Source organism: Bufo bufo, chromosome 4, assembly GCF_905171765.1.
Source record: "Bufo bufo chromosome 4, aBufBuf1.1, whole genome shotgun sequence".
In the NCBI taxonomy this organism is placed as follows: domain Eukaryota; kingdom Metazoa; phylum Chordata; class Amphibia; order Anura; family Bufonidae; genus Bufo; species Bufo bufo.
The window spans coordinates 631,752,500-631,766,313 of record NC_053392.1 but is presented as its reverse complement, the minus strand read 5'-3'; the positions used below and the strand labels follow the sequence as shown (position 1 = coordinate 631,766,313).

At 44.4% G+C, this 13,814-nt stretch overlaps 1 protein-coding gene across 2 annotated transcripts in view; it reads right to left on the bottom strand.

Annotated features, from left to right (window-relative positions):
• The window catches only part of SLC35B2 (solute carrier family 35 member B2), a 28,977-nt gene that overhangs the window by 9,959 nt on the left and 5,204 nt on the right, over positions 1–13,814 (bottom strand). Inside the window, exon 1 of one of the 2 annotated variants that reach the window (XM_040430840.1) lies at positions 10,913–11,525. The exons of the other annotated variant lie outside the window; for it this stretch is intronic. Within the exon in view, the coding sequence (XP_040286774.1) occupies positions 10,913–10,962 (50 nt within the window). The 5' untranslated portion in view covers positions 10,963–11,525. Of the gene's footprint in view, positions 1–10,912; positions 11,526–13,814 lie in introns of those variants that run through there. 2 annotated transcript variants of the gene reach the window in all.

Below are 13,814 nucleotides of genomic sequence, written 5' to 3'. Positions count from 1 at the left end.
GGTGTCCGGAGGAGGAAGAGGGGGGGCACCCGGAGGTGTCCGGAGGAGGAAGAGGGGGGGCACACGGAGGTGTCCGGAGGAGGAAGAGGGGGGGGGGCACACGGAGGTGTCCGGAGGAGGAAGAGGGGGGGCACACGGAGGTGTCCGGAGGAGGAAGAGGGGGGGCACACGGAGGAGGAAGTTGGGATATAGAGGTGTCCGGAGGAGGAAGAGGGGGGGCACACGGAGGAGGAAGTTGGGATATAGAGGTGTCCGGAGGAGGAAGAGGGGGGGCACACAGAGGTGTCCGGAGGAGGAAGAGGGGGGGGAACACGGAGGAGGAAGTTTGGATATAGAGGTGTCCGGAGGAGGAAGAGGGGGGGCACACGGAGGAGGAAGTTGGGATATAGAGGTGTCCGGAGGAGGAAGAGGGGGGGCACACGGAGGTGTCCGGAGGAGGAAGAGGGGGGGCACCCGGAGGTGTCCGGAGGAGGAAGAGGGGGGGCACACGGAGGTGTCCAGGGGAGGAAGAGGGGGGGCACACGGAGGAGGAAGTTGGGATATAGAGGTGTCCGGAGGAGGAAGAGGGGGGGCACACGGAGGAGGAAGTTGGGATATAGAGGTGTCCGGAGGAGGAAGAGGGGGGGCACACGGAGGAGGAAGTTGGGATATAGAGGTGTCCGGAGGAGGAAGAGGGGGGGGCACACGGAGGAGGAAGTTGGGATATAGAGGTGTCCGGAGGAGGAAGAGGGGGGGCACACGGAGGAGGAAGTTGGGATATAGAGGTGTCCGGAGGAGGAAGAGGGGGGGCACACGGAGGAGGAAGTTGGGATATAGAGGTGTCCGGAGGAGGAAGAGGGGGGGGGCACACGGAGGTGTCCGGAGGAGGAAGAGGGGGGGCACCCGGAGGTGTCCGGAGGAGGAAGAGGGGGGGCACACGGAGGTGTCCGGAGGAGGAAGAGGGGGGGCACACAGAGGAGGAAGTTGGGATATAGAGGTGTCCGGAGGAGGAAGAGGGGGGGAACACGGAGGTGTCCGGAGGAGGAAGAGGGGGGGAACACGGAGGTGTCCGGAGGAGGAAGAGGGGGGGAACACGGAGGAGGAAGTTGGGATATAGAGGTGTCCGGAGGAGGAAGAGGGGGGGCACACGGAGGAGGAAGTTGGGATATAGAGGTGTCCGGAGGAGGAAGAGGGGGGGGCACACGGAGGAGTCCGGAGGAGGAAGAGGGGGGCACACGGAGGTGTCTGGAGGAGGAAGAGGGGGGGCACACGGAGGTGTCCGGAGGAGGAAGAGGGGGTGCACACGGAGGTGTCCGGAGGAGGAAGAGGGGGGCACATGGAGGAGGAAGAGGGGGGCACACGGAGGAGTCCGGAGGAGGAAGAGGGGGGCACATGGAGGAGGAAGAGGGGGGGCACACGGAGGTGTCCGGAGGAGGAAGAGGGGGGCACATGGAGGAGGAAGAGGACGGGCACACGGAGGTGTCCGGAGGAGGAAGAGAGGGGCACATGGAGGAGGAAGAGGGGGGCACACAGAGGAGTCCGGGGACAGAGGTGTCGAGCAGCAGCTTTCTCAGTACGACTGGGTTGACCTGACGTTTCCATTTGCCGATCTTTTTGACACCAACTAACCGGATGCACATGCACGCCAAGGCCGCGGCTCCACATGGCCGTATTACAGATGTGGCTGTCCGTTTTATTTAGCTGACACAGAGGTGGAGTCTACCTCCCTCTTCTGTCCAGCAGAAAACGGACAGCTACATCTGTAATCCAGCCATGGGGAGCCTATACGGATGATGGAAATGTCAGGTAAGCAAATCTGAGGACGTCCCCACGTCACGATTGTGTCCCATGTTCTACGTACACAGCGGGCAAAAACCGCATATAGTAAAAGGATAGGAGTGCAGATCAGCAGTGTGAGGGGACACCAGAGCTCCTGTGAGGGGACACCAGAGCTCCAGTGAGGGGACACCAGAGCTCCAGTGAGGGGACACCAGAGCTCCAGTGAGGGGACACCAGAGCCCCTGTGAGGGGACACCAGAGCTCCTGTGAGGGGACACCAGAGCTCCAGTGAGGGGACACCAGAGCTCCAGTGAGGGGACACCAGAGCTCCAGTGAGGGGACACCAGAGCTCCTGTGAGGGGACACCAGAGCTCCTGTGAGGGGACACCAGAGCTCCTGTGAGGGGACACCAGAGCTCCAGTGAGGGGACACCAGAGCTCCTGTGAGGGGACACCAGAGCTCCAGTGAGGGGACACCAGAGCTCCAGTGAGGGGACACCAGAGCTCCTGTGAGGGGACACCAGAGCTCCTGTGAGGGGACACCAGAGCTCCAGTGAGGGGACACCAGAGCTCCTGTGAGGGGACACCAGAGCCCCTGTGAGGGGACACCAGAGCTCCTGTGAGGGGACACCAGAGCTCCAGTGAGGGGACACCAGAGCTCCAGTGAGGGGACACCAGAGCTCCAGTGAGGGGACACCAGAGCTCCAGTGAGGGGACACCAGAGCCCCTGTGAGGGGACACCAGAGCTCCAGTGAGGGGACACCAGAGCTCCAGTGAGGGGACACCAGAGCTCCAGTGAGGGGACACCAGAGCCCCAGTGAGGGGACACCAGAGCCCCTGTGAGGGGACACCAGAGCTCCTGTGAGGGGACACCAGAGCTCCAGTGAGGGGACACCAGAGCTCCAGTGAGGGGACACCAGAGCTCCAGTGAGGGGACACCAGAGCTCCAGTGAGGGGACACCAGAGCTCCAGTGAGGGGACACCAGAGCTCCTGTGAGGGGACACCAGAGCTCCTGTGAGGGGACACCAGAGCTCCAGTGAGGGGACACCAGAGCTCCAGTGAGGGGACACCAGAGCTCCAGTGAGGGGACACCAGAGCTCCAGTGAGGGGACACCAGAGCTCCTGTGAGGGGACACCAGAGCTCCTGTGAGGGGACACCAGAGCTCCTGTGAGGGGACACCAGAGCTCCTGTGAGGGGACACCAGAGCTCCTGTGAGGGGACACCAGAGCTCCTGTGAGGGGACACCAGAGCTCCTGTGAGGGGACACCAGAGCTCCAGTGAGGGGACACCAGAGCTCCAGTGAGGGGACACCAGAGCTCCAGTGAGGGGACACCAGAGCTCCAGTGAGGGGACACCAGAGCTCCAGTGAGGGGACACCAGAGCTCCTGTGAGGGGACACCAGAGCTCCTGTGAGGGGACACCAGAGCTCCAGTGAGGGGACACCAGAGCTCCAGTGAGGGGACACCAGAGCTCCTGTGAGGGGACACCAGAGCTCCTGTGAGGGGACACCAGAGCTCCAGTGAGGGGACACCAGAGCTCCAGTGAGGGGACACCAGAGCTCCAGTGAGGGGACACCAGAGCTCCAGTGAGGGGACACCAGAGCTGCTCCTAGGTCATGATGATGATGTCTGTCAGCAGTTGTGCATCCATAAAACTGCTGACAGACTCCTGGGACTGACCCAATATAATACCCAATACACTACAAATGGAGATGTGGGCAGACATGTGACATCACTTCCATAACAGAGATGGCGGGGCACAGGCAGACAGTATAATAGGAGTGGTAGTCCATCCCATTATTACCACAGCTGCAGTCATGTCCTTTAGAGTTTTGGCTTCTGTACATCTTGGCAGAAACTCTCAATCTATAAACTGTACGTTCCAGTGAAACCGTGAAGAGGAAGTTACTCCGAGAGCCGCACGTAACAAACACAGCTCTGCTGACTGACTACACCACAACAAGCCACCGACTCACCTCCCCATGTGTGCGACCCAGAGAGAGAGACCTGGAACAATGAAGGAGGAGAGACACCGGAACAAACCCATCGCAACTCCACCAAGAAACCATTCACAAGGGGAAGGTCGTAACGATATAAGAACATGTGACTGACGGGTTATCTAACCACAAAACACATCTGACATCTATAATACTGCCTCCTATATACAAGAATATAACTACTATAATACTGCTCCTATGTACAAGAATATAACTACTATAATACTGCCTCCTATATGCAAGAATATAACTACTATAATACTGCTCCTATGTACAAGAATATAACTACTATAATACTGCTCCTATGTACAAGAATATAACTACTATAATACTGCTCCTATGTACAAGAATATAACTACTATAATACTGCTCCTATATACAGGAATATAACTACTATAATACTGCTCCTATGTACAAGAATATAACTACTATAATACTGCCTCCTATGTACAAGAATATAACTACTATAATACTGCCTCCTATGTACAAGAATATAACTACTATAATACTGCCTCCTATGTACAAGAATATAACTGCTATAATACTGCCTCCTATGTACAAGAATATAACTACTATAATACTGCTCCTATGTACAAGAATATAACTACTATTATACTGCCTCCTATGTACAAGAATATAACTACTATAATACTGCTCCTATGTACAAGAATATAACTACTATAATACTGCTCCTATGTACAAGAATATAACTACTATAATACTGCTCCTATGTACAAGAATATAACTACTATAATACTGCTCCTATGTACAAGAATATAACTACTAGAATACTGCTCCTATGTACAAGAATATAACTACTATAATACTGCTCCTATGTACAAGAATATAACTACTATAATACTGCCTCCTATGTACAAGAATATAACTACTATAATACTGCCCCTATGTACAAGAATATAACTACTATAATACTGCCTCCTATGTACAAGAATATAACTACTATAATACTGCCTCCTATGTACAAGAATATAACTACTATAATACTGCTCCTATGTACAAGAATATAACTACTATAATACTGCTCCTATGTACAAGAATATAACTACTATAATACTGCCTCCTATGTACAAGAATATAACTACTATAATACTGCCTCCTATGTACAAGAATATAACTACTATAATACTGCTCCTATGTACAAGAATATAACTACTATAATACTGCCTCCTATATGCAAGAATATAACTACTATAATACTGCTCCTATGTACAAGAATATAACTACTATAATACTGCTCCTATGTACAAGAATACAACTATTATAATACTGCTCCTATGTACAAGAATACAACTACTATAATACTGCCTCATATGTACAAGAATATAACTACTATAATACTGCTCCTATGTACAAGAATATAACTACTATAATACTGCTCCTATGTACAAGAATATAACTACTATAATACTGCTCCTATGTACAAGAATATAACTACTATAATACTCCTCCTATGTACAAGAATATAACTACTATAATACTGCCTCCTATGTACAAGAATATAACTACTATAATACTGCTCCTATGTACAAGAATATAACTACTATAATACTGCTCCTATGTACAAGAATATAACTACTATAATACTGCTCCTATGTACAAGAATATAACTACTATAATACTGCTCCTCTGTACAAGGATATAACTACTATAATACTGCTCCTCTGTACAAGGATATAACTACTATAATACTGCTCCTATGTACAAGAATATAACTACTATAATACAGCTCCTATGTACAAGAATATAACTACTATAATACTGCCTCCTATGTACAGGAATATAACTACTATAATACTGCTCCTATGTACAAGAATATAACTACTATAATACTGCCTCATATGTACAAGAATATAACTACTATAATACTGCCTCCTATATACAAGAATATAACTACTATAATACTGCCTCCTATATACAAGAATATAACTACTATAATACTGCCTCCTATGTACAAGAATATAACTACTATAATACTGCTCCTATGTACAGGAATATAACTACTATAATACTGCTCCTATGTACAAGAATATAACTACTATAATACTGCCTCCTATGTACAAGAATATAACTACTATAATACTGCCTCCTATATGCAAGAATATAACTACTATAATACTGCTCCTATGTACAAGAATATAACTACTATAATACTGCTCCTATGTACAAGAATATAACTACTATAATACTGCTCCTATGTACAAGAATATAACTACTATAATACTGCTCCTATGTACAAGAATATAACTACTATAATACTGCTCCTATGTACAAGAATATAACTACTATAATACTGCTCCTATGTACAAGAATATAACTACTATAATACTGCTCCTATGTACAAGAATATAACTACTATAATACTGCCCCCTATGTACAAGAATATAACTACTAAAATACTGCCTCTATGTACAAGAATATAACTACTATAATACTGCCCCTATGTACAAGAATATAACTACTATAATACTGTTCCTAAGTACAAGAATATAACTACTATAATACTGCCTCCTGTGTACAAGAATATAACTACTATAATACTGTTCCTAAGTACAAGAATATAACTACTATAATACTGCTCCTATGTACAAGAATATAACTACTATAATACTGCTCCTATGTACAAGAATATAACTACTATAATACTGCTCCTATGTACAAGAATATAACTACTATAATACTGCTCCTATGTACAAGAATATAACTACTATAATACTGCTCCTATGTACAAGAATATAACTACTATAATACTGCCCCCTATGTACAAGAATATAACTACTAAAATACTGCCTCTATGTACAAGAATATAACTACTATAATACTGCCCCTATGTACAAGAATATAACTACTATAATACTGTTCCTAAGTACAAGAATATAACTACTATAATACTGCTCCTATGTACAAGAATATAACTACTATAATACTGTTCCTAAGTACAAGAATATAACTACTATAATACTGCTCCTATGTATAAGAATATAACTACTATATTACTGCTCCTATGTACAAGAATATAACTGCTATAATACTGCCTCCTATGTACAAGAATATAACTACTATAATACTGCTCCTATGTACAAGAATATAACTACTATAATACTGCCTCCTATGTACAAGAATATAACTACTATAATACTGCCTCCTATGTACAAGAATATAACTACTATAATACTGCTCCTATGTACAAGAATATAACTACTATAATACTGCTCCTATGTACAAGAATATAACTACTATAATACTGCTCCTATGTACAAGAATATAACTACTATAATACTGCTCCTATGTACAAGAATATAACTACTATAATACTGCTCCTATGTACAAGAATATAACTACTATAATACTGCTCCTATGTACAAGAATATAACTACTATAATACTGCTCCTATGTACAAGAATATAACTACTATAATACTGCTCCTATGTACAAGAATATAACTACTATAATACTGCTCCTATGTACAAGAATATAACTACTATAATACTGCTCCTATGTACAAGAATATAACTACTATAATACTGCCTCCTATGTATAAGAATATAACTACTATAATACTGCCCCCTATGTACAAGAATATAACTACTATAATACTGCTCCTATGTACAAGAATATAACTACTATAATACTGCTCTATGTACAACAATATAACTACTATAATACTGCCCCTATGTACAAGAATATAACTACTATAATACTGTTCCTAAGTACAAGAATATAACTACTATAATACTGCTCCTATGTATAAGAATATAACTACTATATTACTGCTCATATGTACAAGAATATAACTGCTATAATACTGCCTCCTATGTACAAGAATATAACTACTATAATACTGCTCCTATGTACAAGAATATAACTACTATAATACTGCCCCCTATGTACAGGAATATAACTACTATAATACTGCCTCCTATGTACAAGAATATAACTACTATAATACTGCTCCTATGTACAAGAATATAACTACTATAATACTGTCTCCTATGTACAAGACTATAACTACTATAATACTGCCTCCTATGTACAAGAATATAACTGCTATAATACTGCCCCCTATGTACAAGAATATAACTACTATAATACTGCCTCCTATGTACAAGAATATAACTACTATAATACTGCTCCTATGTACAAGAATATAACTACTATAATACTGCTCCTATGTACAAGAATATAACTACTATAATACTGCCTCCTATGTACAGGAATATAACTACTATAATACTGCCTCCTATGTACAAGAATATAACTACTATAATACTGCTCCTATATACAAGAATATAACTACTATAATACTGTTCCTATGTACAAGAATATAACTACTATAATACTGCTCCTATGTACAAGAATATAACTACTATAATACTGCTCCTATGTACAGGAATATAACTACTATAATACTGCTCCTATGTACAAGAATATAACTACTATAATGCTGCTCCTATGTACAAGAATATAACTACTATAATACTGCCTCCTATGTACAAGAATATAACTACTATAATACTGCTCCTATGTACAAGAATATAACTACTATAATACTGCCTCCTATGTACAAGAATATAACTACTATAATACTGCTCCTATGTACAAGAATATAACTACTATAATACTGCCTCCTATGTACAAGAATATAACTACTATAATACTGCTCCTATGTACAAGAATATAACTACTATAATACTGCCTCCTATGTACAAGAATATAACTACTATAATACTGCTCCTATGTACAAGAATATAACTACTATAATACTGCCTCCTATGTACAAGAATATAACTACTATAATACTGCTCCTATGTACAAGAATATAACTACTATAATACTGCCTCCTATGTACAAGAATATAACTACTATAATACTGCTCCTATGTACAAGAATATAACTACTATAATACTGCTCCTATGTACAAGACTATAACTACTATAATACTGCCCCCTATGTACAAGAATATAACTACTATAATACTGCTCCTATGTACAAGAATATAACTACTATAATACTGCTCCTATGTACAAGAATATAACTACTATAATACTGCTCCTATGTACAAGAATATAACTACTATAATACTGCCTCCTATGTACAAGAATATAACTACTATAATACTGCCTCCTATGTACAAGAATATAACTACTATAATACTGCCTCCTATGTACAGGAATATAACTACTATAATACTGCTCCTATGTACAAGAATATAACTACTATAATACTGCTCCTATGTACACGAATATAACTGCTATAATACTGCCTCCTATGTACAAGAATATAACTACTATAATACTGCTCCTATGTACAAGAATATAACTACTATAATACTGCTCCTATGTACAAGAATATAACTACTATAATACTGCCTCCTATGTACAAGAATATAACTACTATAATACTGCTCCTATGTACAAGAATATAACTACTATAATACTGCTCCTATGTACAAGAATATAACTACCATAATACTGCCTTCTATGTTCAAGAATATAACTACTATAATACTGCTCCTATGTACAGGATATAACTACTATAATACTGCCTCCTATGTACAAGAATATAACTACTATAATACTGCTCCTATGTACAAGAATATAACTACTATAATACTGCCCCCTATGTACAAGAATATAACTACTATAATACTGCTCCTATGTACAAGAATATAACTACTATAATACTGCTCCTATGTACAGGAATATAACTACTATAATACTGCTCCTATGTACAAGAATATAACTACTATAATACTGCTCCTATGTACAAGAATATAACTACTATATTACTGCTCCTATGTACAAGTATATAACTACTATAATACTGCTCCTATGTACAAGAATATAACTACTATAATACTGCTCCTATGTACAAGTATATAACTACTATAATACTGCTCCTATGTACAAGAATATAACTACTATAATACTGCTCCTATGTACAAGAATATAACTACTATAATACTGCTCCTATATACAAGAATATAACTACTATAATACTGCTCCTATGTACAAGAATATAACTACTATAATACTGCTCCTATGTACAAGAATATAACTACTATAATACTGCTCCTATATACAAGAATATAACTACTATAATACTGCTCCTATATACAAGAATATAACTACTATAATACTGCTCCTATGTACAAGAATATAACTACTATAATACTGCCTCCTATGTACAGGAATATAACTACTATAATACTGCCTCCTATGTACAAGAATATTACTACTATAATACTGCTCCTATGTACAGGAATATAACTACTATAATACTGCCTCCTATGTACAAGAATATAACTACTATAATACTGCTCCTATGTACAAGAATATAACTGCTATAATACTGCCTCCTATGTACAAGAATATAACTACTATAATACTGCTCCTATGTACAAGAATATAACTACTATAATACTGCTCCTATGTACAAGAATATAACTACTATAATACTGCTCCTATGTACAAGAATATAACTACTATAATACTGCCTCCTATGTACAGGAATATAACTACTATAATACTGCTCCTATGTACAAGAATATAACTACTATAATACTGCCTCCTATGTACAGGAATATAACTGCTATAATACTGCCTCCTATGTACAAGAATATAACTACTATAATACTGCTCCTATGTACAGGAATATAACTACTATAATACTGCTCCTATGTACAAGAATATAACTACTATAATACTGCCTCCTATGTACAAGAATATAACTGCTATAATACTGCTCCTATGTACAAGAATATAACTACTATAATACTGCTCCTATATACAAGAATATAACTACTATAATACTGCCTCCTATGTACAAGAATATAACTACTATAGTACTGCTCCTATGTACAAGAATATAACTACTATAATACTGCTCCTATGTACAAGGATATAACTTCTATAATACTGCTCCTATGTACAAGAATATAACTACTATAATACTGCCTCCTATGTACAAGAATATAACTACTATAATACTGCTCCTATGTACAAGAATATAACTATTATAATACTGCTCCTATGTACAAGAATATAACTACTATAATACTGCCTCCTGTGTACAAGAATATAACTACTATAATACTATAATACTGCTCCTGTGGTCCCAGTACATACAGTCACACTTCCGACATGCGGTTTGAGTATCCGGGCTTCCATACTGGGATAAATACCGTCATCTGCCGCCTGTTGCTGCCTCATCTGAGTAAACAGCGGAGCCGCAGGGTGTGTTTGTGGGGGTGGGGTGGCGGCACCCAGGAGTCGATACCTGCCGGCTCCATGTGTCTCACACCTTGAGTGCTCTGCCCGCAGTACCTCTGCATACTCTCTATGTACACACTGCGCACAGTACTACTTCTCAAGCTCTGCAGGCAGTGAGGATGATGGGAGTAGTGGCAGATCTGCGGTACAGCTGGGGTTACAGGCCTGCTGTACAGATGGCTCCAGGGACTGTTGGTTTAACCCCCGGTGGGGCGCACACAGGTCATAATGGGCGCTCTGTGCAGGTAACGAGCGCGGCAGGAGACAGACGAAGAATAGAGGGATTGAGTGCCCCCCCCCAGTCATTCCTGGCAGAGGAGGGGGCACTCTGATCCTCACAGACCTGTACTGTGTGCCGCCACTCTCTGCCCACCCCGAGAGACCCTACACCCGCCAAGGCGAGGGATGTCAGGAGAGAAGGGGCAGGAGGAGAGAAGGGGCAGGAGGAGAGAAGGGGCAGGAGGAGAGAAGGGGCAGGAGGAGAGAAGGGGCAGGAGGAGAGAAGGGGCAGGAGGAGAGAAGGGGCAGGAGGAGAGAAGGGGCAGGAGGAGAGAAGGGGCAGGAGGAGAGAAGGGGCAGGAGGAGAGAAGGGGCAGGAGGAGAGAAGGGGCAGGAGGAGAGAAGGGGCAGGAGGAGAGAAGGGGCAGGAGGAGAGAAGGGGCAGGAGGAGAGAAGGGGCAGGAGGAGAGAAGGGGCAGGAGGAGAGAAGGGGCAGGAGGAGAGAAGGGGCAGGAGGAGAGAAGGGGCAGGAGGAGAGAAGGGGCAGGGGGAGAGAAGGGGCAGGGGGAGAGAAGGGGCAGGAGGAGAGAAGGGGCAGGAGGAGAGAAGGGGCAGGGGGAGAGAAGGGGCAGGAGGAGAGAAGGGGCAGGAGGAGAGAAGGGGCAGGAGGAGAGAAGGGGCAGGGGGAGAGAAGGGGCAGGAGGAGAGAAGGGGCAGGGGGAGAGAAGGGGCAGGGGGAGAGAAGGGGCAGGGGGAGAGAAGGGGCAGGGGGAGAGAAGGGGCAGGAGGAGAGAAGGGGCAGGGGGAGAGAAGGGGCAGGGGGAGAAAAGGGGCAGGGGGAGAGAAGGGGCAGGAGGAGAGAAGGGGCAGGAGGAGAGAAGGGGCAGGAGGAGAGAAGGGGCAGGAGGAGAGAAGGGGCAGGAGGAGAGAAGGGGCAGGAGGAGAGAAGGGGCAGGAGGAGAGAAGGGGCAGGGGGAGATGGGATATGGAGGGGTGGCACACTATAGGGGGTATATAGAGGGGGTGGCACACTATAGGGGGTATATAGAGGGGGTGGCACACTATAGGGGGTATATAGAGGGGGTGGCACACTATAGGGGGGTATATATAGGGGGTGGCACACTATAGGGGGTATATAGAGGGGGTGGCACACTATAGGGGGGTATATAGAGGGGGAGGCACACTATAGGGGTATATAGAGGGGGTGGCACACTATAGGGGGTATATAGAGGGGGTGGCACACTATAGGTGGGTATATAGAGGGGGTGGCACTCTATAAGGGGTATATAGAGGGGGAGGCACACTATAGGGGGTATATAGAGGGGGTGGCACACTATAGGGGGGTATATAGAGGGGGTGGCACACTATAGGGGGTATATAGAGGGGGTGGCACACTATAGGGGGGTATATAGAGGGGATGGCACACTATAGGGGGTATATAGAGGGGGTGGCACACTATAGGTGGGTATATAGAGGGGGTGGCACACTATAAGGGGTATATAGAGGGGGAGGCACACTATAGGGGGTATATAGAGGGGGTGGCACACTATAGGGGGGTATGTAGAGGGGGTGGCACACTATAGGGGGTATATAGAGGGGGTGGCACACTATAGGGGGGTATATAGAGGGGATGGCACACTATAGGGGGTATACAGAGGGGTGGCACACTATAGGGGGTATATAGAGGGGGTGGCACACTATAGGGGGTATATAGAGGGGGTGGCACACTATAGGGGGTATATAGAGGGGTGGCACACTATAGGGGTATATAGAGGGGGAGGCACACTATAGGGGGTATATAGAGGGGGGAGGCACACTATAGGGGGTATATAGAGGGGGTGGCACACTATAGTGGGGTATATAGAGGGGGTGGCACACTATAGGGGGGTATATAGAGGGGGTGGCACACTATAGGGGGTATATAGAGGGGGTGGCACACTATAGGGGGGTATATAGAGGGGTGGCACACTATAGGGGGTATATAGAGGGGGTGGCACACTATAGGGGGGTATATAGAGGGGGTGGCACACTATAGGGGGGTATATAGAGGGGGTGTGACACTATAGGGGGGTATATAGAGGGGGTGGCAAACTATAGGGGGTATATAGAGGGGGTGGCAAACTATAGGGGGGTATATAGAGGGGGTGGCACACTATAGGGGGTATATAGAGGGGGTGGCACACTATAGGGGGGGTATATAGAGGGGGTGGCACACTATAGGGGGTATATAGAGGGGGTGGCACACTATAGGGGGGTATATAGAGGGGGTGGCACACTATAGGGGGTATACAGAGGGGGTGGCACACTATAGGGGGTATACAGAGGGGGTGGCACACTATAGGGGGGGTATACAGAGGGGGTGGCACACTATAGGGGGTATATAGAGGGGGTGGCACACTATAGGGGGTATATAGAGGGGGTGGCACACTATAGGGGGTATATAGAGGGGGTGGAACACTATAGGGAGTATATAGAGGGGGTGGAACACTATAGGGGGTATATAGAGGGGGAGGCACACTATAGGGGGTATATAGAGGGGGTGGCACACTAT